The sequence below is a fragment of the Electrona antarctica genome, assembly GCF_951216825.1.
Source record: "Electrona antarctica genome assembly, chromosome: 4".
In the NCBI taxonomy this organism is placed as follows: domain Eukaryota; kingdom Metazoa; phylum Chordata; class Actinopteri; order Myctophiformes; family Myctophidae; genus Electrona; species Electrona antarctica.
The window spans coordinates 10,684,465-10,711,964 of NC_136809.1; the positions used below are offsets into that span (position 1 = coordinate 10,684,465).

Consider the following 27,500-nt stretch of genomic DNA (forward strand, 5'->3'; position numbering starts at 1 on the left):
CAGATTTGATGGCTTCGTAGATTAGTTTAAGTGCGCTACCAATTTACAATTTAGGCATTTAGCAGACGCTCTTAATCCAGAGCGATTTACATTAAGCAAGAACAAAAAGCATGGGAATACATCACATATATAAAAAGCATTTATCAAGAAACATGCGTAAGCTAAGAACGTAACTAGAACATATCTATATATAATGACACTATACATATAAGCTATACATATATATTATACTATGCTGTACTGTTATTGTGCTGTCTACATCAGGGGTTCTCAACCTTTTTGGCTGGGGACCCCCGGAAATGCTTTGGCCATGTCTCGCGACCCCCGCCCGGCACCCCCTCCCCACCCCCAATACAAACTGACTGCAAAAATAACCTTATAATAGAGAAAATATATCATATGAATACTGAAACCAGATATAATCATTAAGGAAAGTTTATGAATATAATATGTGTACTATGTAAACTCTTCATTTCCATATTCCAGCCATTCAGTTGCAAAAAAGAAAAAAAATCTTTATTTTTTTTATTTTTTTGAGAATAATTTGGGGACCCCCCAAAATAATTTGGCGACCCCCCGAGGGGTCGCGACTCGCGACCCATGGGTTGAGAACCCCTGGTCTACATGACATGCTATAAGTCTGTTTCAAATGCTATCTAAGTCTAAAAAGTGCTGTCTAAGGGGGTAGGGTAAGTGCTATGGGCCATGGTGGAGTCAGAAAAGGTGGGTTTTCAAACTACGGCGGAAGATCGGGAGTGATGCTGCAGTTCTGATTGCAACGGGAAGTGCGTTCCACAGTTTTGGGGCCAGAAGGGAGAAGAGTTTGGGACGTGTGGAGCTACCATCAGTGTTGTGTCAATTAAATGTGTTTTGTTTGTTTGTTTGTTTTTTCTTTACAAATTATCTTCGCTAACATGTTTGATTCAAGCCAACGTGTATTTTTTTTAGACATTTAATTCTATTTTATTTTCAGACATTTAGTCTGCAGGGGGAGGGGTCTTATCACACAAAAACTTGCCCTTATGTAGTAACTCTATGTAGAATCTCCTAGGAGTCATGATGGACCCCCTATTTAAGACCTATGTAGTGATTCTTTTTTCCCTAATGTTTGAAAAAATAAATAAACGCTTTCCAAAAAGTTTAAGTAAAAAAAAAAAAAGTCTACAAGCAAATCTATGCTCACATCATGTTATGAGCTTGTAGATATGCAATTTCTCAAATAACCAATATAGGTTTAAAGTTGTTAAGCTGATTTTGATGCTACACTATTTTCGGTGACCTCCTGGAAGTTGGAACCCCCTCAAGGACCCCACTGTGGGAATCACAGCACAATGATATCATAATATAGAGCTTTTTTTTAAACACTTATTTTAACAAAAGAACATCACTGACACGTCCTTTAACGTGGTCAACCAGGCTCAAACAGACTCTGCATTAGCGCTATTACTGCCCATGGAATAGAACGCACAACTCTCTCTTTCTCTCTTATTGTCGCACACTCAGTCGCACACAGAGTGGCCCGTGGCGTGCACACAGAATGGCCCGTGGCGTGCACACACATAAAACGGGGCTGTAAAGTGTGCGTGTTAGTGGCAGTTGGAGGGCAGGTGGGGGGGGGTGGGTGTCCTTCCTGCCACTTGAAGTACTTTTCTTCTACATGTGGGGTCAATATGTGCAGTGCAGCAGTATGAGTGTGTATGTGTGTGTGTGTCTGTCCCTTCTTTGTGTGTGTGTGTGTGTGTGTGTGTGTGTGTGTGTGTGTGTGTGTGTGTGTGTGTGTGTGTGTGTGTGTGTGTGTGTGTGTGTGTGTGTGTGTGTCGGGGGTTGAGGTGAAGCCCCCCGCCCCCTCTCCATCCACCCCTCCCACTAAAAGGCAGTATAAAGGGGAAGGGGGGAGACACAGAGGGAGACACATCTTTGTCACTTTGCTCTCAGACTCTGAGACAATCACCCTGGACACACGGACACACTCTCACTACTGGACTTCACTGGACACACACAGAGCTGTGGCATTCCTCACAGACACTGTCCAACACTCATTTACCTAGAGGAGAGAATAGAAGACGGATAGAACCCTCTGTTTCTTCCAGACTCCTGTGGATCCACTGCAAGACAAAAGCAAAGGAGGTACAGTCAGTCAGTGTGCGAGAGAGAGAAAGAGAAGACAACCAGAGAAAGAAAGACTCAGGAGTGGAAAAGGACATAAAGCTACTACAGCACCACCAACCCTGCCTGGCAGGCCAGAGTGACATTTTGGAACATTGGTATATAAACCACATACTGCAGGTTCACCTGTTGACTTCAAGCAGCCACCATGAGGATCTTCAATGTTGTGTATCTGCTGCTACTGCTGCTCACTGTGATCATTGCGGCCACGTCTGCGTCTCCATTAAGACATAGAAAGACAGGAGATCAGAAAGGTAAGAAAATTGCGTTCACATAATAAAACTTGTAACTAACCCATTAGTAAAATGATAGAGAACACAGTAAAAGTTGAATAAATAATAAATATAGCCCAGCTAGGAGAAAGTGATGGGAGTGGGGAGGACAATAATTAGATGAATTCTCGCTGTGGACTAATTAGTTATATTTGCAGCCGAGGACTCGAGCTTGTATCACAATTAGCCTAAATTGCCTGGGGTCTATTTTAGCCGACTATGGCTATCGTAGGCCTAGTCACAATGCAAGCATTTTTTTTGTTGCCGTTTGCACTTCACAATCACAATTAATTTGAAACACTGTTAAAATAGCTACACGTTTAGCTACAATTATTATTACCTGCACCTGCCTGAATTTGAGCACCGATATGTCGCGCCGAGATTCAACTCCCCGCCGCGTTGCACCGAAACGAAACGAAACAGGTGACCGAACAAATTAATAGTGACTCCCACCCGGCCGCTATTTCGTCTGGATTACAATTTACTAAATTTGGGCCAGTTTTTATTTGTTTTATTATTATTAGCCTATTATTATTTTATAGCCACATTACATGAAAAATAGATGTAGGCCAGGCCTACACTATATTTCCCCTTAAAGTTAAATTAATACAATACATAAAATAAGCGACTGATAGTGGCATGCATTTCGGTGCAAATTCTGCATGGGTTGATAATTTATGAATGTGACGTTCAAAAAGTGACGGGTTTGTGATGGAGAGGAGGAAGGAGACATAGGCTACATGTCGTCAGACAGACAGACAGGGACAACCCGGGGTGGTACAGTACACTGAGTATACAGTAGCCCAGCCCGCCCCGCCGTGCCGGCAGCGATCCCCTCCGGCCGTCCCATGGCGTCTATTGTCCCGCGCCGCGCTATTGTTGGTCCCCGCCTTTGTAAAACGCAATGCAAATGATCCCGAGCTGATTAACATGACATGAAGGCTGAAGCCATCAAGTGTAAAAAAGCCCTCCTTACCTTGAGGCACGTACAACAATTATTTTCATTCATACATAGATCGCAGGGCCAGGGGGAGGGAGGGAGGGAGAGATGGAGAGAGAGACAGTCATAAAGCCATCCGGAGGTTTATCTCTTCCTGTGCTTGGCTGTCCCTGTGTGAACTTTGGGAGTCAATTGTGGATTTTACGAGGGACGATTAAAATAATCATGTGTTAGGTCTATGTTGTTCTGGTTTATTGTGAGGGTCCAATCTCCCTTTGTCTAGCAGCTCTTACAGTAATTAACGTCAATAACGTGTGATTTTCATTAGCGTTTTAAAATGGGCAGGTGCACTGGTGCATGATGGACTGGACCATTCACATGGACTGGACCATTCACAGATTTATATATCTCAATTGGCAACTAGTCTAATAATAATATAGCCAAACACAGTGACTTAAATAGAAGTCAGTTTATTTAGGCCCTATAATAGTTTGTTTTGTTTTTTTAAGTTTTGACCTAAACACAAAAGTAATTTGCATATCCCATGCACTGGGCCTGATGGGCCACATCGGCTATTTAAGAGGGACTTGTTTCTGATCAATTCTGTCCTTTTTTTTTGCAGGTTTCATGAACATGAAGCCCAGGAGGAGATTCCACCGGCGCTGCCTGTACAGACGCTGCTTTCCTCTGCACTCCAGAGTACCTTTCCCCTGAGGTAAATAATAAACCATTAAGCCAGACTCATACATCACAGAATAATTCAGTTCGCACACACGATACAAACCAGTAGCATGTGTCCGCTTGCTGACACAGAGCAGTAGACTATAATACCAGGCATACTAACTGAACCCTGCCTCACCTACACCTATGTCTAAGTGTGTCTGTGCGTGTGCACGTGTGTAGGAGAGGTTAAAATATGAGCTGTCTGACACAATGATACATGGCACAGACAGAACACCAGATTAAAGAGCATGCAGGTGGTGGCAGTTAAGTGTGTGTGTGTGTGTGTGTGTGTGTGTGTGTGTGTTTAGTAGTACCAGAAGTGTGTATTCACACTATAGGAGTTGGGAGGGAAGTAGAGTGGAAAAGTGGAGTGGTGAATAAATCTCACTAATAAAGAAGGTTTTTACTGACATGGTTGAGCGTGCGTGTGTGTGTGTGCATGTGAGAGAGGTCTGACTCGAAATTAGAGAGGTGTTCCTTGAGAGTGTTATTTGAAATGGGGTTTTAGGCTTATGGGGGATCATTCACCTCCATGCCTTAATCCCCCCCAACACACACACACACACACGCACAGAGAAATACTTTCTGCCTCATGTCTGCTTTCTCTCAGCCTTGCCTAAATTATCTTTTCATTCCAGTTTCAGGTGCAAGGTGACATGAGAAGACATGTCGACTGCAGTGCAGGGTCCAAATGTCATCCACGGACCAGGAGGAAGAACATCCTTCATGAAAACTGAAGACAGAGACTTGACAGTGTTAAGATGTCTTGTGAACACGGTTCAAAGCAAAAGCCTCAAACGCCCACGTTTGGATTCTATAGACGTTTTGAGGGGCTGGACAGTAGACACTCGTGTGTTTTGGCTTTGCAGATCTCCTGCCGTTGGTCGGACTTCACGACCAACAGTGTGAACCTGAGTGGTGCAATGTGAAGGACTCGCTAGTCTCCACCAAACTACCGACAGCTATATCTTCAATGACACTAAATGAACACTGAGGATTGTGCAGTGTGCAGAATGAGTTCAGTCTCCGAGCATGCACACAGCCTATAACTCTGTCCTGGACCAAAGACCTTACTTGAGACCAAAGAGTTGTGTCACTGACTATGCAGAGTGACTATAGACATTTAAACTCAATTCACGTAGTATTTCTATAGTGTTTAAAATGCATGTATGCACTTCAAATGTTTTAATGAGTTACTTTTTTTTAAATAAAATTAATGTTTTGTAATGTATATACCGGTACTGATTGTTCCTTTTACTTCAATACATTGTGTGTGTGTGTGTGTGTGTGTGTGTGACGTGTGTGTGTGTGTGTGTGTGTGTGGATAAAGGGGCTGGACACTGGACAGTCAGACTGAATATGATTAATTCAACAATATTAAGAGATGCGGTTTCCAGAGCAATTAACCCACACAAGGCTTTTCTAGCCTTTACAAATAGGCTGAAAGCCATATATAGACAACATGTGCCAGTGCTTTAAAACTGCACTATGTTAACTTTACCCGGGATTTGAACCCTGCCGTTTCCTGTGCAAGTGCTTAAATTCTTACCATTGAGCTAATATAGCCTGCCTGCTTACTCAGGGGATACATTTTATCTTGATCATCATGTCAAATGTCTGTTCTGACGCAGGCACTGTAAATGGTGCATTTATATAGCGCCTTTATCCAAGGCGCTTTACATAGATTGTGCATTACATTCACCCATTCACACACACACATTCATACACCGATGGCAGCAGAAACCATGCAAGGCACCAACTAGCACATCGGGAGCAATTAGGGGTTCAGTGTCTTGCTCAAGGACACTGCGACACTAACTCTGGGGGAGCTCGGGTTTGAACTGGCAACCTTGCGGTTCCCATCCAGGCACTCTACCCCTGAGCCACCGCCGCCGCCTGTCAAATGTTCAGCAACTAATTTCAGCTACACTAAATTTAAATATATTAAGTATATATTAATTATCAGCAGATGGATTGTCACAATACACACAGGAAACTTGCATTATTCACTTCTGCAGAAATATCTGTCGGATGGAAACCGCATATGTCCGAAGCTGTTCCTTTTCAGGATTTAAATTCCAAAATAGCAAAAGTAGCAGACCTACAAGATCAAAATTCAAGCTTTTGGATCTGCTACTTTTGAGTGACGCTGTGTAGTGTGTAGTGTATGAATCAGTGATAGTAAAGCATTCATTTACGAAATATGGAGAGAAGCCGTTTATGCCCAACAGCGACAATATATAAAATGGCAGATGTATTTGTAACTGGTTCTTTGCCATTGTAATATCGCCCGGGTTCTAAAATGCAATCCATCAAACGCGGCTCCACAGGACCTGAGGTAGCCTGGGTAATGTTGGGTCCTAGTAGAAGGGCTCCACAGGACCTGAGGTAGCCTGGGTAATGTTGGGTCCACTCCTAGTAGAAACCTCCTGGGAAAGCGGTCGTAAATTCTAGCCTCCCTGTGGAGCAATGGAACCCAACAACAAAAAGGCGTCACACCAGGCAACTACTGCTGAAGGCTTCAGATAAGAACAATCACTATATTCATTTTACCTTCTGCAAATTGGTGTGACAACTTGGCCTGGCAAAGTTTGAGGTGTATTTATTGATAGGGTTGCAACATCTAATCAATCTGTTTAATTGCAAAAGTACTAAAATAATGGATTTGGAGAAAAAAAGAAAATCTAAAATAGAAACATTGCAGATCTACAAGCTTGTAGATCTTGTAGATTGGCTATTTTGGGGCGTTATACTGTTAAATGATCAGTTTGTCATTCATTCTGTACAAAATACAATATAAAAACACACTTCTCTTATTTGATTAATCAAAAAGGTAATCATGAATAATCGCTAAGGAATTAATCGATAGTTGTTGCCATACTTATTGGCACTCGATCCATTTTCAAGTATAATCGTCCTCACACCAAAACAGCTATAGATCTATTATACTATAAAAAGGTCAAGACACCAAGATATGCATTGCCTCCTAGTTTTTGTCACATGGTTAAGAGGTTCAAATGTGCCTCAACAATTAGTGCACTAACCACATGCTCCTTGTGAGGACTCAGGTCAGGTTCACATAAGAGTATATAAAATAAAATAAACTTAAACTTAAAAAAAGAGAATTAAAATGTGAGAACATAAAAGATTTATTATTGGAACAAGATCACCAAAAAAAGAAAAGAAAAAACAAACAAATCCAATAATGTAGAAAAACATTTCCAGACAATGATCACACAATTCATTCTCCTCCCGGACCACACGGACTCACACACACCAAGTAAAATTAACACAGTTCCAGTGCAATTCAAAATGTCTTTCACCTCCAGCTACGACTGCTCACAACACATATAACAACATATAACATTTATCTGCATTTTTTGGTTGCTCAGTCTCATCAGGCACACAAGCACATTGTGTGAGTCTCACACACTCAGAGGTCACGAGGGGTGGTAACTCGGTAATAAAACGCGTCCCCTCTGATCTGTGACCCATGTCTCTCCTCCTCCTCTTTTACCAAGCTCTATTCTCTTCTCCTCCGTCAGCTTGTCCTCTCCTCCTCCCCGATCCCCCCCCCCCCCCCACCCCACTATCAGTTCACCTCGGTCAGGTGATCCTGGGGTTCAGAGGACATCACACACCGTAGGCCTCACTCACTCTCTCTACCCTGTGTGTACAGGTGTGTGAGGTGTGTGTGTGTGTGTGTGTGTGTGTGTAGAGGACTTTCCTTACTCAGTAACTGACTGATATCTGGAGCGACTTATCGAGTTATCTCCTCCTTCAGTCCATTGTCTCTGGCTTGTATGGGAGTCACACAGTTTGCTAATCTGAAAGAGGCAGGTCACTTTCACAGTTGAATGAATACTGCGCATTGAAGATTGCCTATCTATCTACAAAGCTCTCGGCACGTTGGCGAGATCTGCCGATTTTGGGTGTGCGACGACGGTGACACTGCACGCAACAATGCATGTCAAGCCCTTTATTGTGAACTACTAGCCACATAACGGATAGGAGAAAATTCATCTATATACATTCCCTTTCTGTTTTTATTTCTCCCTTTTAACCGATACATCCATAAACTACGTATTGTTTCTTTTATTTGGGGGTCTATTAAATGGGTTGCTCTGAACTCCCCCCGCTTGCGATGCCATTGCGATGCCATTGTTGTTGTTTACAATAGTGCAGCGCGTTAAACATTATGGGCCCACTCATCAAGACATCGCCGACTTCTATCCCTCCTCACTTCCCACAAAGGTTAACTTGGATGTTGTGCGTTCCCGACAGCAGCTTGCGGGAGAGAAAACGCCTCTACGTTTCGCCGTCAACGTCAAGGACCACGACGGGCTTCTTCCCACAGGGATCAGATTAGCTAACCGGGGATTAAAGGAGGTGGACATCATCGGCATAGAGAGAGGACTGACTGAACAGGGTTTTGTTTCACAGGGTCATCTCACAGGTCGCTGGAGGGGAGGTGGAGGCCGGTCTGTGGTCAGTGCTGTGCCGTGAGGTTCAGCAGTCTTCTGCTCAGCAGGGTGTTGTGTTGCTTCAGGTATTCTATCAGGTCAGCCTGCTTCTCCACCACCTCCTCCAGACTGGAGCCTTCCCTGTAGGGCACGGCTCAACGTCAATAACACACTATTCTGTGCTGTATTCACATCTGAATACTGCAATTTCTCAAACTGAATTTACACCGAGTCGCGCACCGGTATCAGACACCAATAATGGCGGATGTACAAGCTCATGACATGTCATGCTGTGTGCTTGTACATTTGCCATTTTGTGTGCAACACTGCATGCAATGAAGTCACTTAAATTTATTGTACAGTATTTCGGTGCGCTACAGAGTCTATGGCCAACCAATCTGACTCTATGTAATGTCATCAACATTCATATCACGATTACACCATCCAGGTAAAAGAAAACTACACACATGTACTCCGTTGTGCACGTGTTGTGAAGAGGTTATGTGCTCAGTGGGTGGCTGAATAAACGAATATAAACAAATCTGAAGGTTTTGCAGCTATTTTTAGACTGAACGGATCGACGGATGAGCCTAGATGGAAGGGTGACAGAATGAGTGACTGAATGAAATGAAAGAGTCAATGAAGAGTACCTGAAGCCAGTCTCCATAGTGAGGTTAGTGCTGCTGGTGTACGAGTGCTCCTCGTGGCTGACGTCTGGCATGGCTCGCTCTCTGTTGAAGCGCACAACCTTGACTAGAAACAACAACATGAACCTCGTTACAGCCATTATTTGACTTTCTGCAGCATCTAGTACGATTATGCAGCCGATATGTCCCGATTTATAACCACTTTCAACCAGGCGTCGCCTCTTTTGCACATGTGTTTATTTTGTATCTTATAATCTATCAAACTTTAATCAAATCCACGTTGCACTTTTTGCCAAAATATCGGTCTAAACATCTGTCATTGGTGGTCAAATTGGTATCGGATAAAAAAAATCAGTCATGGCTCTAACCTCATTGCTATTTCCACTGAAAAAAGACCCAGCGCACGCACGCACGCACGCGCACACACGCGCACACACACACACACACAGTCACACACACACACAGTCACACACACACACACACACACACACACACACACACACACACACACACACACACACACACAGAGAAAACAGGGCGGTGAGATATACAGCCTCCTAACAATCACTCAGGTGGGAGAGGGTGAGGACGACACACATTGGGTTTGAATGGGTTTCCCTGCCTCTCTCTCTCTCTCTCTCTCTCCCAAACACACACGAGCTGTTATATCCTGCACTTAACCCTTATGGGGCTGCCATATCCTGCACTCAGAGCTCCTAATTCTCACACCCGTAACATACACCTTCACACGAGGGGGCGGGGCGGGGAGGAGGGCCAGGTGTGTGTGGTATACAGTAGCTTAAGGGGCGTGTGGGGGATAACTGGAGTTTTAAATCAAGATAAGGCCGCGGCGCGTGTGAGGGAGAGGTGACAGTTAACCCATTTTGACCTGAGATCAGATTCTAAAAAATGTCTTCTACATCCCGACAGTTTTCCCGAAAAAGCTATGTTTCTATGTCAGTGGTTCTTCGATTTAAAAAAAAAATAGCAGACCTACAAGCTCGTAGCGCGCCACTCGGTGGCGCGCTACGAGCTTGTAGATCTGCTATTTTTCAATAGCTAAAGCATGACATGATGCTAACACCAAAAGGGATTCCCGCCCAAAAATGGGTTAAGCGTGACTACCGTGCACATTCATTTATACAAGACTGTGAGTCCGGATTCTCCGGAAAACATATACGTTATGAGTGAGTGTGTGTGTCTAACAGACAGAGAACAGCCACGGGGGTGAGACGGGCTGAGTATTGATAAGGCAGAGTGTCATTAACCAGAGGAAATTGTCAGGGAGGGTCTAAGAGCCCTATCTTTACTTTGCTAGAGCGTGGCATCACAACACACACACACACGCACGCATGCACACACACACAGAAATGCCACAAATTCCTGCATAAGATGCCCTTTGTGTGTGTGTGTGTGTGTGTGTGTGTGTGTGTGTGTGTGTGTGTGTGTGTGTGTGTGTGTGTGTGTGTGTGTGTGTGTGTGTGTGTGTAAATACAGTAATGGTGAGCAAGTATGTGTGAAGGAGAGGGATAGTCATCCCAGTAGAAAGAACGGGGTGAAAGAGAGGAGGAACGGAAGGGTTAACAGAAAAACAACAGATTGTGAGTCAAGTTGAGTATTTTGTCTAAGACAAAAAGTACAATGGCAAAATGTTTCCATTGTACTGCCAGGCTTACCGTCACCGACACACAAGATGTGCACATTTATCGATTCCCTACATCAACGTGAAAGCAAAGATCACTTCTACTTCAAGGAAATGAAAACAATTGGACGCGGTTCTGAACGTATAAATGGTTAACTAGCGTTTGACTTCAGGCATCTGGTTTATGAGTCTACGCGAGCAGGCGTGCCGATTAGGAGAGTCATTTATACGATTAGCTCCATTGTTAGCTCCAAGTCCTCCATAAAGAGCTAGCTGAATAGCAGCTGGACCTAACCAACAATTAGTTGAGTTGTAACAGGTTCCATTTACAGTGCCCATGTTTTTGTTGTTGTTGCTATTTTAGTTATCTACTACATTGAAACCATATGATTGACTCATTTGTATCAGGCTCTGCTACCCATGTAAGACAGATTCAAGGGCACAGACATTCTAAGGTCGATGTGGGACTGTGGCGACACATTTAACACCTTCCTGTTAGAAAGGCATACACACACAGACTGGTAGAGACAGGGTCAGGTCCAGGCTAATGTGTTACACTCAGACCTGATCCACTTCAATCAGTCCTTGACTCCTTACTAAAGACACAGGTCCAGGTGCTAACGGCTCCTTACTAACTGTCTGACTCCTTGCTAACGGCTAAAACACGCACAGTGTCACACTGGTCACCTGGTTACAGATGAGCCGTGTTGAAATCAGCAGGGGAATCTAAAGGAAACGGATCTCAGCTCATCTACGACGGCATGCAAATATTGTTTGCCAACTAAAATGGAGTACAAATGCCTGCTTAACTGAATCAAGTGGGCATGATAAGACACAACAACGCTCCTTGTATGAACCTATTGTTAAGTGACTGTGATTCTGAAAAGCCCAGCAGATGATCAAGTTTAAATGATGGAAAATGACCCAGTAGTGATGTGTTAACAGTATCTGTAATTTTGCATACAGCTCTAATGAAGTCAGGGCCCATTAATAATGGGATGCTTTTCACTTCATACCGTATTATCCTTTCTAATCAGACAGTTGAAATGTGGCCGGTAGATCACCGCTCACCCATTTAGACATTTAGACATATGTGGGCCGATAATGATTGGCCGCCAACCGGTCGGTGCATCCTCACCAACCCATCATGATGAATAAGAATGTGATCAATGTGATATGGGAGAGGTACATACATGGTCCAGCCCTTTAACACATTGAGAGCCCACGCAAAACTGCCCAAAAATCACTTTCACCTAGAAAATCCATTCACATTTTTTATAATTCAGCTGACTGTGGAGACACATGCTGGAACTTTTTACTTTGAAATGTTTTATAGTTTCTGAGTTATTTAATTTAAACGCCAAATGCATTCTCAATGGCGAAAACACAAACTTTGGCACCACGTATTAAAAAAAAAAGAAAAATCATTGTTTTGATTTATATATAAATATATATATATATATATATATATATATTTTTTTTTTCAAAGACGTCCACAGACGTCTTGGGCTGTCTTGGGAACAAAATGTGACAAGCTTGCAGCTTGCAATGTGAAAACAAATTTACATTAGGTACACATTTTAACCACATTAGTTGGACTTAGAGGAGTAATGTCGACTCCTTGTGAGCTTGTCGATCCGCTATTTTCGGCGAAGAGATTTTGAGTAAAGGGGGAAAAGAGGGGGCCATCGTATAGAGCCCGGGGGGACCCCGGTCAAATAAGTATATATAGGGTTTAAGTGGTTAATGTCATACTGGGCCTTTGAAGGCCAGGGCCTGGCTTTGATGTGTGAGGCTCATGTAAAGGCCTATAGAGGACGGGGCATTCATATTCACCATTGATTGCACTTCAAAGACAGGAGAAGCTGAACGAGGTCTTCCTCTATGGAGCTTCATACCTGGAGGACGGGATCCCATGTCTCTCCAATCTGATGCCTGCCTCATGTCTCCCAATCTGTCTCTCTGATGCCTGCCTCATGTGTCTCACTCTGATGCCTGCCTCATGTGTCTCACTCTGATGCCTATGGGGCGACTGTGGCTCAAGAGGTAGAGCAGGTCGTCCAATGATCCATGGGTCGGCGGTTCGAATCCCGGCTCCTCCTGGCTACATGTCGAAGTGTCCTTGGGCAAGACACTGAACCCCAAATTTCTCCCGATGTGCTGGTTGGTACCTTGCATGGCTTCCGCCGCAATCGGTGTATGAATGTGTGTGTGAATGTAATGCACAATCTATGTAAAGCTCCTTGGATAAAGGCGCTATATAAATGCACCATTTACCATTTATATCTCCCAATCTGTCTCACTCTGATGCTCTGATGTATCAAACTCCGAATCTTGTCTCATGTCTCTCACACACTGTCTCACTCATCTCTTGTCTTCCTGCCTCTGCTTTCACAAGCTGACCAGCAGTTTCCTTTGCTCTGCATTGGTCGACGCAATGTGTGCTGTTGCTGTGTGCCAATGAATGTGTTGTCTCTTTGAGCAACTCAAGCAGCTCGCTTGCTGACCATGCAACCACAACATTGTGAGTCCCATTCAGGATACATCAACCTCCTGCTCTCTCTCCTACAGTCGGTAAAAAAAATCCCTTAAAAAGGAATGTTAATTACAGATGGTTTGTCATTACTATGCTTTCATGAGCTGATTGATGCCACCTTTGCTCAGTGTGTCAGATGGTGTGTGTGTGTGTGTGTGTGTGTGCGCGTGCGTGCGTGTGTGTGTGTGTGTGTGTGTGTGTGCGTACATCCGTGTTTGTATGTGATCATGACTGTGTTTGTGTTGGAATGAAGCGGCTTGAGTTTCAAAGCGTCTCTAAGTTCAGGTCGTGCCTGGCTACACTGATCCGACAAGGAATTTGATGGCACACAAAAATACCCCCCCCCCCCCCCCCCAATCAATGTGTTTGGGTGGAGTTGAGTAGAGAAGCTAGCCCTTGGCCAGTCTCAACTTTAGATTAGCCGAGGGCTTTACTCAAGACTCTAAACTAAAGCCTAATGCATCTTATCTCCTCTCTCCTCCTCGGTATCTCAGCCTCATATCTGTGCCCCCTGGGCTCCTAAGCACTCCTTTATTATGGATTTCCTTTCAATACAGCCACTTTAATATCAATATCCTCTGCTGCAGTGATCTGTAGTAGGAGTTTTTCCTACACAATCAGTCCAATACCTCCCACGACAGACGCAGCTGGTTGGTGTTAATCACTTAAAGGACGACTTCAGCCATTTTCCACCCATTTTTCTGGACCACATGGCCTAGTGGTCCAGGCGCATGCCACATATAGGCTCTGGCCTGACGCGTCGCGTGTTCGAGTCCCGTCCATGACGACCTTTGCTGCGTGTCTCTCCCCTTCTCTCTCTCTTCCTCTTTCCTGTCAGTCTTCACTTGAAACTATCAATAAAGGCAGAAAAGCCAAAAACAAATCTTAAGAAAAAAGAAAAAAAAGCGCTAACCTATTTATCAATCACGAAAGGGCACAAAATAATGTATCAGTTTTTCCTATGCAACTTAGGGTACAGGCTTTAGTTTAGACATACAACCTACCTCAAACCCTAACCTAACCCTAACTGCAAGCACGGGAGCATTATTATGGTTTTGCATTACATAATAATGATGATGATACATGATAAAGATGATCAATGTGTTTACATCTGAAATCTGGAGAACCTGGTGCGGGATGCACACGCAGATTAGAAACACCAACGGACCGACATGCAGAAACAACGGTCGGACATGCGGTCGGACATGCGGTCGAACATGCGCTGCTCCCGTGCTTGCAGTTAGGGTTAGGTTAGGGTTTGAGGTAGGTTGTATGTCTAAACTAAAGCCTGTACCCTAAGTTGCATAGGAAAAACTGATACATTATTTTGTGCCCTTTCGTGATTGATAAATAGGTTAGCGCTTTTTTCTTAAGATTTGTTTTTGGCTTTTCTGCCTTTATTGATAGTTTCAAGTGAAGACTGACAGGAAAGAGGAAGAGAGAGAGAAGGGGAGAGACACGCAGCAAAGGTCGTCATGGACGGGACTCGAACACGCGACGCGTCAGGCCAGAGCCTATATGTGGCATGTGCCTGGACCACTAGGCCATGTGGGTGTGGGGTTAGCGCTTAACCAGTACCTGCTATGGGCTCTCCTTCATGCAAACATTTTTATGGAGAGTCCCTAGGCATCATGAGAGAGAGAGAGAGAGAGAGAGAGAGAGAGAGAGAGAGAGAGAGAGAGAGAGAGAGAGAGAGAAAAGATGGGGAGGTGGGTGAATGGCTGAATTGTCTTGGCTATTGACTGGCTGTGAAGAGGGTGTGGCCAGGGCCGTTGTGATGCAAACGCCTGCAGATACAGTGTGGGGGTAGAGCGTGTGTGTGTGTGTGTGTGTGTGTGTGTGTGTGTCGGTGACCGTGACGTAATTTGTAGGGCGTGTCTTCTTCTCAATAGCACTACCACTGTTATTAGAAGCTACAGTATGTGTCCAAAAGAACAACCCTTGTAACATGGAAGCCAGGTTCATGACTCATCCGTGTGGAAAACATTCATTCTGTGGCGTCCACAGGTCGTTGAACTGTGCAAATAAGACATTTACAAATGCCCTGCAAACTTTCAACTCTAAAGTTGAACGGTTTGTAAACAAACGACTCCAGAGCACACACTCAGTCAGTGTTAGCCGCTTGACTGAGGTCCCCCAGGGCTCTATTCTTGGCCCACTCCCTTTTCCCCCTCTAGTAGTCTACTCCAGGGGTTCTCAACCCGTGGGTCTTGACCCCTCAGGGGGTCGCCACATTATTTTGGGGGGTCCCCAAATTATTAAAAAAAAATAAGAAAAAAAAGGTTTTTTGAATGGCTGGAAAGTGGAAATGAAGAGTTTACATATAGTACACATAGTACATGCATACACCTTCCCTAATGGTTATATCTGGTTTCAGTATTTATTTATGGTGTATTGTCTCTATTATTAAGGTTATTGTAGCAGTCAATTTATATTGGGGGTCGGGAGGGGGCAGGGCGGGGGTCCCGAGACATTGCCAAAGCACTTCTGGGGGTCCCCGGCCAAAAACGTTGAGAACCCCTGGTCTACTCTATACTAGTGGCTCTCAAACTTTTTCATGTCAAGGACTCCCACATTGACACTTATTAGCCCGCTGACACCCATTTGAAAATATATGCCAGGGAGAGAAGACCTTATGAGTCTGTAACTCTCTTTCTTGCGTGCGTGCGTGCGTGCGTGCGTGCGTGTGTGTGTGTGTTATCTTACCCATGTAGTAGATCAGACATGGCACCACCAGCACCAACTCCAATCCAAGAATGATCACCAGCATGATGCCAAACCACTCGTCTAAAAACTTAGGTGTAACTCTCTGAGTTACAGACCTATGTAATGTAATGTAATTTGTTTTGTTGTACTGTTTACATGTACAATAATGATTGTGACATGTATCTGTGTTGGGAGCCCCTTGAAAACGAGATGGTACATCTCAGGGGGTCTTTTTCCTAATAAAGAAACTTGAATCATCATCCTGTCTTGATTTGATTGATTTTGAAAAGCACAGAAACCACAACAGGACAGCATTTCAAGGATTACACAAGAAAGTCCTGAGAATGATTTCCATTGAGGTCCTCTCTATGTCTTCATGCCTCTATGATGTGAACTGTGTGTGTGTGTGTGTGTGTGTGTGTGTGTGTGTGTGTGTGTGTGTGTGTGTGTGTGTGTGTGTGTGTGTGTGTGTGTGTGTGTGTTATCTTACCCATGTAGTAGATCAGACATGGCACCACCAGCACCAACTCCAATCCAAGAATGATCACCAGCATGATGCCAAACCACTCGTCTAAAAACTTAGGTGACAACTTGGCATCCACGACTAGCAACAATGCCACGTTACCTACAAACACAACAATGCAGTAGATTATCAGTACAGTGATTACACATTATAGAGTGCTACGTGACAGACAGACAGACAGACAGACAGACAGACAGACAGACAGACAGACAGACAGACAGACAGACAGACAGACAGACAGACAGACAGACAGACAGACAGACAGACAGACAGACAGACAGACAGACAGACAGACAGACAGACAGACAGACAGACAGACAGACAGACAGACAGACAGACAGACAGACAGACAGACAGACAGACAGACAGACAGACAGACAGACAGACAGACAGACAGACAGACAGACAGACAGACAGACAGACAGACAGACAGACAGACAGACAGACAGACAGACAGACAGACAGACAGACAGACAGACAGACAGACAGACAGACAGACAGACAGACAGACAGACAGACAGACAGACAGACAGACAGACAGACAGACAGACAGACAGACAGACAGACAGACAGACAGACAGACAGACAGACAGACAGACAGACAGACAGACAGACAGACAGACAGACAGACAGACAGACAGACAGACAGACAGACAGACAGACAGACAGACAGACAGACAGACAGACAGACAGACAGACAGACAGACAGACAGACAGACAGACAGACAGACAGACAGACAGACAGACAGACAGACAGACAGACAGACAGACAGACAGACAGACAGACAGACAGACAGACAGACAGACAGACAGACACACACACACACACACACACACACACACACACACACACACACACACACACACACACACACACACACACACACACACACACACACACACACACACACACACACACACACACACACACACACACACACACACACACACACACACACACACACACACACACACACACACACACACACACACACACACACACACACACACACACACACACACACACACACACACACACACACACACACACACACACACACACACACACACACACACACACACACACACACACCTCTCCGGTCAAGGCTTTCTGACAGACAATGGTGCCCTCTTGTGGTTGAAAAAGAAATACAACTTCACATTTTGCAATAACATGTCTTAGGGCAGGTGCTTGTGGCCATGTGTGTCTCTAACTTGCAGAGTGGATGGTGAAGGGCAGGTGTTGCCCTGTGTGTCTCTAACCTGCAGAGTGGATGGTGAAGGGCAGGTGTTGCCCTGTGTGTGTCTCTTACCTGCAGAGTGGATGGTGAAGGGCAGGTGCACGTGGCCCTGTGTGTCTCTTACCTGCAGAGTGGATGGTGAAGGGCAGGTGTTGTCCTGTGTGTGTCTCTTACCTGCAGAGTGGATGGTGAAGGGCAGGTGTTGCCCTGTGTGTGTCTCTTACCTGCAGAGTGGATGGTGAAGGGCAGGTGTTGCCCTGTGTGTCTCTTACCTGCAGAGTGGATGGTGAAGGGCAGGTGTTGCCCTGTGTGTCTCTAACCTGCAGAGTGGATGGTGAAGGGCAGGTGTTGCCCTGTGTGTCTGTAACCTGCAGAGTGGATGGTGAAGGGCAGGTGTTGCCCTGTGTGTGTGTCTCTTACCTGCAGAGTGGATGGTGAAGGGCAGGTGCACGTGGCCCTGTGTGTCTCTGTAGAAGCTGAGGTAGCCTCTCCGCCTGGCCTTGCTGTGGTGGTGCTGCACACACACGTGGAAGAACAGCACCAGCACCCACAGACACGCCTTCCCGAACACCACGGCGCTCCCCCCGGATACGTCACGACTCAGCACGTTCTCGCAGCCCTGGCGAGTCCCCTCGTCCGTGACGAACACGCACAACACGACCACGGTCACCGACAGCGTCACGTACGCCACCTAGTGGAGGCCGGAGGAGAGGAGGAATCCAACACAAGCACACACAATTTATATTATATTATGTAATTTTAACCTGTTAAAACCACAAAAGCATCTCTCTCTATCTCTCCCTCTCTCAGAGACAATCAGAGACAAACTTTGATTGAGACATATGCAATATTTAAAATACTGCCACCTGTCTTCATCTCTGTCGGTTATACATTTCGTAATGGACATGGAGATGAGGAGAGTGTTACCTAATCAGTTTCTCAACAGCTGGGTCAGTGTTTGAGATGTGGATTAGCTGAGCTGTGTGTGTGTGTGTGTGTGTGTGTGTGTGTGTGTGTGTGTGTGTGTGTGTGTGTGTGTGTGTGTGTGATATGGTGATAAATATTATATTGTCGAGACGATACAATGTCTCTACGTCGTCCACGATATGCCTTTTCATAGATATTCAGTGAAGCAAATAGTCTGCATCCTGCATCCTTAGACTCACTAAATTGAGAAAGGACGTTGTTGAAGTAGGACTCTGATACAGACAAGGAAATGCACATTCTATGATTTGCTAGCTCTATACGAAAATGTATACTTCTATAAAACAACGGTTTCATTCGCCAAACAAGTATTTTGGTCTGAAATAAATGGTCTGTTACTAATTTTTCTTTTAGTTTTTGTTACCTTGTAGGTGGTTGTACTGTTATCGTGGTAATATTGTGTATCTTGATACTGCTTCAAAAGATATTGTGATATTATATTTTTCCATTATCACCCACCACCCCTGTGTGTGTGTGTGTGTGTGTGTGTGTGTGTGTGTGTGTGTGTGTGTGTGTGTGTGTGTGTGTGTCCTTTCGTAGGGGAGTACTTGAGGAGGACGGCTAATCCCGGTAAAGACATATAATCCCTGGCAGAGCAAATATTACAATATGCTTCAGAAACCAGAAATCTGCTGAGGAATGCCTGTGTGTGTGTGTGTGTGTGTGTGTGTGTGTGTGTCTTACATGTACTAGGCACAGTAGGACGGCGGGCAACACGGTAGGGATGCTCTTAAACTCTCTCCTGATGACCGACTCCAGTGCATCTTGGGAGATCAGAGGGCTGTCAATCAGAGGGCTGTCAATCAGGGGGTCGTCATCCACACATGGCGTGGGGTCCGATGCGGCTGCCTGCTGCTCAAACACACGATATGATCACAATGTCACCTCTATACTGTCTATAACACACACACACTACCGTAATGTCAACTAACTCACACATACATTATACACACATACGCATATTATATTATAATTTCAATTTACACACACAATATCACAATGTCACCTCTTTTTTTTAATAATATTTATTTCATTTGGAAAAAGCAGTACAGTATAGACAGCATTTCTATGTAAAACATATGACACAAGTGCAATTCCCAGGATTATTTTTTTCCCACAATGTCACCTCTATAGTACTATAACACACACAAACTACCGGTAAATAATGTCAACTAACACACACATATATTACATGTAGGCCTACATATTATAATGTCAACATACACACACAATGTCAGAGATGACAGAGTGAGGTAGTACCACAAGCAAGCATGTTTTAGGGCTGAGGCCAGGAACTTTGCATGTTGAAATATTGATGGTGAGCTGGGTGACAGACACACACACACACACACACACACACACACACACACACACACACACACTGACACACACACACACACACACACACACACTGACACAAATGACATCAGACAGAGAATAATAACGGTGTTATTATTCACCATTTTAGAAGCAGCTAAAAAGGGTCTTCGTACGTACCGTGTAAGCTCCCTTTGAATCCAGTGTGTGCGCCATGGTTTTAATGTGTAACTTGCAACTACGATCTTACATATTGTCTACTACTGGGCACACTCTGCATAACAACACTAAATGACTAACCCGCCCTGCTTTTCACGTGACACCTCCGACGTTGGTAAACTTCCGGTGTCCCTTGTTATTGGTCCGACTGTTTGACTTCAGTACACACTACACACAAGGTTCCGGTGTCGTGCCAAAAGGGAATATCAATATCCCCATCAGAAATGCAGCATGTGTGTTTTCATGTATACATTATTATTATTTATTTTTTCAAATGTATTCATTTATTCATTTATTGTATTACATGTATAGGCTACATTATTATTATTAATTATGTATACATTATTCATTATGTGATTCATTTCAAATGATTAATTTGTGATTCACTCCCTGCTGCAGAATAATTATACTTTGATTGATACATTTGATTCTTAGTAGCTATATATTGTTAATCATTTCAGAGTAGCATACAACAGTATTTCGTAGCCTCCACAATAGGCTTTAGGTATTCTGCAGTGCTTGAATCATATTTGTTTTCAGAATGCATTTGTTAAGCTAGCACCATGCACTGCCCTAAACATTTAGTGCAGGGGTTTTCAACTGATTGTGAAAGAGGGAGCCCCACCCTGACTTAGAATTAACCTGGGGACCACTGTTGTGTTGGGTGGGGATATGGGCTACAGTGATAGTGCATCCCATGATACACATCCCACTGTTTCTCAACCAATTATTGGCCCATGGACTAGGCTACTAATAATTTCCTAATAATAATGACTCAACCAGACATTCCGGTGCACTTCCCCCTATTCTAACTCCCTTTTTCTGTTGAATTTCTTGACATCCAACCTGTCAGGAGTAAATGACCAAATGGAAAGTCATAGGTCATTCGATCAGTTCACGGTTTCTCAATTAGTGGAAAGACACATGCAATACCTCCACAAACCACCAGTGGTCCACGGACCACCTGTTGAAAACCCCTGATGTAGTGTAACAGAATACGAGACTGCTCGCCCCTTTACCAACAAAGGGGCGACCGTATAGGCCTACCTGTTACCGTGTAACAGACTGTAACAGTTATACTTTACAGTAGCATAGAACTTTCTTAATGTCAACGATGTCCACAATCACAACACCAGAGGGAGTTCAACAAACTACGCGCAACCCAGATTCGGCTGAAACAAGGGTTTAGGCTAAATTAAAATGTGGCACGCCCCACCAACAGCCATTAAGAAATGTACAATCCCTATAGACAAGGGAAGCTCAGACAATCATTGGTTCAAAATATTTTTTTATTGATAAACATACATTTGCTAAAAAAGAAAAAGAAAAAGAAGGGAAAAAATAGCCATTGAGCGGAAAGGAACACTGCTCTCCTATGCAACAACAATAAAAGCTGTATAAGCACTGAAGAACAGATCTGGGATCAGAAATACGACACGTTCTGGTCCAGGTGAAGGCAAGACACAAGGCGAGGAGGACAAGAAGAGGGAGATCAACTCTGACTCAGACTCTTGAGAAGCAGCATATCGTCTCTGTCGGGTGGAAACCTCATGTCCAAAACGCTTACTTTTTCAGGATTAAAAGTATAGATCGACAAGCTCAAAACGCGTAGCTTCGCGCCACGCTTCAAGCTTGTAGATCTGTGACTTTTGTGTGACGCGATGATATAAGTAGGACGTTACTTTACAGTGGGGGCAGAGGACAAAAAGTTAACATTTGGAAATACAAGGTTTCTGCCCGACAGCAACAATTTGTCAAGGACAAGGACACTGGTGATGCGGAGTGTAGGAAATCAAATCACCTAAATCAGTGTTTCTCAAACATTTTCATGTCAAGGACTTCCAAATTATTAGATTTGGCCTCGGATCCCCCCCCAAAAAAACGTACACATAATTTATTCATTTTGGGGCTCCTTGACACAGAAACGTTTGAGAACCATGCACTGGCCTAATACATATCAAACTGGTCTGGGGGTCCTTGAAATGAAAAAGTTTGAGAATTACACTGTAGATGTTCTTAACTACAGGGTCAGGATGCTAACATGGGGTAGTGTTACGGGCAAAAAATATAATTAATAGAAGAATTGTGATATTATTTCATATAGCCTACTGGATCTCGACTCTATGGTCAAGGCAACATTCAGGTCCCAGTAGGAAACCAGTTAAGGTCAGGATCACTGACCTCATAGACCCTTTGATCAGGGTGGGACTTAATTGGGAAGCAGCGAATAAACTTTGTATTATTGGTCTAGCTCAGGCAGATAGGATAGAAAAAGGACCAATCGGGTGAGCGGGACAGTCATGGGGGATTCATATAACATTTTGTTGCTGGTATGGTACTGTGCTTCAAGTTAATCTATATTTCATACACGTACACACACATACACACACACACACACACACACACACGCACACTCTCAGACACACTCTATCATACTGTAAGGCACTGAATACGACACAATCCATCTAGCTCTATAAACAACATCATCTGAATAATCTTAAACAGACCCAAAAATATAATAAAATCAAAATCAAAAGAACAAATATTATACTAACAAACATGCATTCTCATTCTCTCGTACTAAAATGTATTATAAAGGGGGGGGGGGGGGGGGGAAGTTAATGTAAGATTACCAGCCAAATCTTGAGAAGGGTGTGGGGGACCTGGGGTCGCTCCCTACACACATCAATTCTAAAAGACAAAATGATACAGTTGGAGGCCATCGATATTGTCCTTTTCTTTTTGCTGAGGTTTGAGTGATCTGCGCAAAAGGACAGTTAACCCATTTTGGGCGGGAACCCCTTTTGGTGTTTTAAACATTGTTATAATTTAGCTATTGAAAAATAGCAGATCTCCAAGCTCATAGCGCGCCACCGAGTGGCGAGCTTGTAGGTCTGCTATTTTTGAAAAATCGTGAAAATATTTATTTCAGAAAACTGGAGGATTTAGAAGGATTTTTTAAAATTTTGAGGTCAGGCCTAAATGGGTCAAATGATAAGGGACAATATCGGTGGCACCCAACTGTACCATTCATAGAGGAAATACCAAAAGCTCAAGGTTCCATGTAGGCAGGGCAACGATAACAAGTCCAACCCACACTACGCCAACTGAACAATACACACAATAACAACAATAACTTAGATAATATTATACGTATGTTCATTCATGCAAAACAACTCCAACAAAAACAAAAAAACAGAAACATAGAGTTTGAGTAAGGCATTGAAATGGTCAAGCTATGTAAGGTTATCAAAACCAAGCCAGTTGTACTGCACACTCAGAGAGTGTATAGACGTATGCTTAATTTATGACCTATCGCACAACAGTATTGCACGGCAAATACAATCTTTTATAGATAGATATACAGTATGTAGCTAGGACTGGGCAATTAACCAGAAATGGATCAAAACCCGCCACTTAGAAGCAATAACTGACATAATCTTACTCATGTAGGTTAATTGATAAATCGAGAAGCAGATTTTTATATTCTTATATATATATATATCAACAAATTCTAATAGATTTTTGAGTGGTGTAAACCACTCCTACGACTGGCTTTGTTAGTTTACGTGTCTGTCTGTCTATCTGTCTGTCTGTTCGTACCAAAAAATGAGCATGGTTGCTACGGTCACCCAGTTCACCCGGGTGTGATTTCATTACGTCAGACATTACGTCAGACCACAGCTGAACAGTCTATATAAGACCTTACACCACTCAGTTCACACGGGTGTGATTTTTTAATAATCACCTAATCAATTTGGTTTGATTAACCATTTAACCCTGTATTATCCTTTTTGCACAATGGTGGCATTCAAAAACAAGTAAAAATAGCCAGCTTTTAGATCTGCTATTATTTAGAGCTTGTAGATCTGCTATTTACACTTAAAACAAAAAAAAATCATTCATTAATTATAATCGCTAAAAAGGTTTGCAGTAATCCTTATATTGATTTAAAGTCCTATATCACGCAGCCCTAGATACTGTATGGCTATACAAGATACAACAAGGTCTTATACTTATTTTCGGCGTGCAACACGTCATATGACAGAGCATGAATCGTTAGTCGTTAGAAGCGGGCAAGCGAAGGTGAATGGTGTGCAATAAGGAACCGACACCTTAAAGACAATAGTGTTTTTAGCTTAACGAGTTTCATGTGGCGTGGCGGAGCGGGCGCATGCTGTAGTAGTGGCTTGACTGAGCTGCTGCAGTGACAATGTTCAAAGGACTATAATATCTCCACACAGGCTTCTGTGTGTTGTGCTATTCATACTGTATTTTCAGAATGAGCGAATCTTTGTACACAGTGTGTGTGTGTGTGTGTGTGTGTGTGTGTGTGTGTGTGTGTAGAGAGAGTTTATTTTATTTTATTTTATTTCACAATGTCCAGTTTGTTTCACTTCCAATAACATCCTTAAAGCCGTTCTTTTTGAAATTTCCAGTTATGATGAAGATTCCATAGGGTTTTTTTTAAGGGATGCAGGAAGGTAGAGTTCTTTCAGAAAGTGTCCGCGATGTTGGAGTGATTCTGATTCATATATCCAGACTATTCCTTGATCAATAACCAAGCTGATGATGGCGGTGGGGTTTTCTTATTTCAAGTATAGCTCGTCATAGAGTTGTAGGCTGGCCTCCTCCTGCAAGACAATAAAATAATATTAGAGATCGCCAATGAGTTGACAGCTATAATGCATTATAATAACAGTGTTTGAGATATCTGGTTGGTGTGTAATGTGTGTGTGTGTGTGTGTGTGTGTGCGTGCGTGCGTGCGTGCGTGCGTGCGTGCGTGCGTGTGCGTGTACGTGTGCGTGTACGTGTGCGTGTGTGTGTGATTGTGAGAGAGACAGAGGAGAAAACTGATGACAGACTAACAGACATACAGTCAAATAAACGGCGTGACCCTCCCTGTCCAACTGTAGACCCTCCCTGTCCAACTGTAGACCCTCCCTGTCCAACTGTAGACCCTCCCTGTCCAACTGTAGAGCTATCGATAGCAGATTATTGTGTGTACAGTTTGAGAAAGAAGCCTCACAAATGGAAATGTGTTCAGTGATGAAGCTCCACACACTACACAGACATAATCCAGATGGCCTCGTCCTCGCTTTGACCGACTGACCGTTTGCCGCGTCGACTAGTGCGGTGACGATCTACGTCTCCTTTGGCCAAACGGAAATAGAGATTTTTATGAGATCGAGATTTGCCTTAAATATATATATATGTTTTCACATGCGTAGATTATCAACTATGATCATGCATGCATGGTGCAGCATGAGTTGTGAATTGACTTGTCTACGTCTGAGGGGACATACTACATACTAGAGCCCTACGTCTGAGGGGACATACTACATACTAGAGCCCTACGTCTGAGGGGACATACTACATACTAGAGCCCTACGTCTGAGGGGACATACTACATACTAGAGCCCTACGTCTGAGGGGACATACTACATACTAGAGCCCTACGTCTGAGGGGACATACTACATACTAGAGCCCTACGTCTGAGGGGACATACTACATACTAGAGCCCTACGTCTGAGGGGACATACTACATACTAGAGCCCAACCGATGCCTGATTTCTGAGGTCTGATGGTGATCCCTAGGCCTAGAGACCACTGATTGTTGTTTTGACCGATAATTTGTAGAAAAAAAACAAAAAAAACACTGTATTGATATCTACAGTATATAATCAAACAAGTCAAATAGTCACAGGTATAATATCGGTCGGGCTCTATACATACTTACAGTACGCACGCACGCACGCATGCACGCACGCACGCACGCACGCACACACAGCATAAAGCATGTGTCCCTGTGCTAGATTGAAAAAATCTGTTCTTTTCGGCAAGCGACACCGCCATGCGTTGGTGCATACAGTACTGTATATCGTTCTCAATGCTACTGTATATGTGGGTGCAGCAGAAGCCAGCGAAAGCGTTCATGCCAGTCCAGAAGAGGAAGCATCATCATTGACCACTAAACCAGGCACTAGAAATGCAACTTTTTTTTGCAAAGAGGAAGTGTTTGTTGCAGCAACAAACACTGGTAATGGTGCAATATTAGCTGTTCTTTTGCGGCTATATAAGCACATAAAGTGATAATTTGGACAAATATGTAACAGAAATACAACATTATTTTTGCTGGGTCTCAAGCAGTGGTTCTCAAAGTGCCGTCCGGAGACCTGTAGGGGTCCTTGAGGGGGTTCCAGGGGGTCCCCAGCAAAAGAATACTTTAACCACTTTAACCCTATATACATCAGCTCTTTGAAAATAGCCGATTTACAAGTTCACAGCGCGTCTCGATGCGATGCGTTGTGAGCTTGTAGATATTTTCAAAAACAAATTTGAATATTTTGGGGGAATATACAGATGGAGATCCACTGCACGGCCAAATACATATCAATATCTGGGGGTCCTTGACATGAAAACGATTGAGAATCACTGGTCTCGCACGTGGGTGTGTGTGTATGCTGCATGAGTGTGTGTCTCTCACCACGAGATGCAATGTAGCACTCATGACAACTCAGGACTCCATTTCGAATCCTCACGTCGGTCCCTGTGCTGGTGTCACCCAGCTGTCCATCGCACACTCCACACTGAGAAGAGAAGAGAAGCATTTCTAGTCAGAAACCTAAAGAATTGCACTGTCACACCCATAACTAAGGGGCCATTTGGAACCCCCCAAGAAACCATGATGGTCAGTATTATGTACCTACATCACTCCATTGTTAGTCTAGTAGCCAGCCCATAGAGCCCCATTGTGAACCCGGACATGTTGAGTACACCAAGGTTTTATGTTAGAAATGTTTAGTATGGGTCCCCAGCATGTAGAAACTGCCGGATGCTAACTTGCATATGTTGAGCAATTTTCATAATTGGCATAATATGTGACCATACCAATTACAACCTATAGAAGGCAAAATATTCAAAATTTCATCATGCTTTATGTAGCATGTGACATGTCAAACTAGGGGGTTTTCATGATGCTGAATCCATTCCAAGCATTAGCTTTGCAAAAAAAACACTCATTGGGCTAAAAGCGACCAATGCCATCATCACAAATTGATGATGTCAGCACATTTGGGCAAGTGGGCATGCTTGGAATGGATTCAGCATCATGAAAAC

The 27,500-nt window shown here is 43.7% G+C and overlaps 2 protein-coding genes across 2 annotated transcripts in view; both read right to left on the minus strand.

Moving 5' to 3' along the window:
- Positions 1 to 7,232: 7,232 nt before the first annotated feature.
- Positions 7,233 to 20,501, minus strand: tmem192 (transmembrane protein 192). Its single transcript, XM_079498245.1, has 7 exons — positions 20,341 to 20,501; positions 19,528 to 19,695; positions 18,280 to 18,550; positions 16,586 to 16,720; positions 16,096 to 16,194; positions 9,215 to 9,317; positions 7,233 to 8,705 (listed from the first exon to the last, which is right to left on the minus strand). Exons 1-7 carry the CDS (start codon positions 20,374 to 20,376, stop codon positions 8,591 to 8,593), a joined length of 927 nt encoding a protein of 308 aa, XP_079354371.1. The 5' UTR covers positions 20,377 to 20,501; the 3' UTR covers positions 7,233 to 8,590.
- Positions 20,502 to 24,116: 3,615 nt separating this feature from the next.
- LOC306921135 (uncharacterized protein) overlaps positions 24,117 to 27,500 on the minus strand; it is a 59,457-nt gene continuing 56,073 nt past the window's right edge. Inside the window, exons 30-32 of the mRNA XM_079498246.1 lie at positions 26,869 to 26,971; positions 25,410 to 25,533; positions 24,117 to 25,013 (exon numbers count right to left, since the gene is read on the minus strand). Of these exons, the coding sequence (XP_079354372.1) occupies positions 25,445 to 25,533; positions 26,869 to 26,971 (192 nt within the window). The 3' untranslated portion in view covers positions 24,117 to 25,013; positions 25,410 to 25,444. The remainder of the gene's footprint in view (positions 25,014 to 25,409; positions 25,534 to 26,868; positions 26,972 to 27,500) is intronic.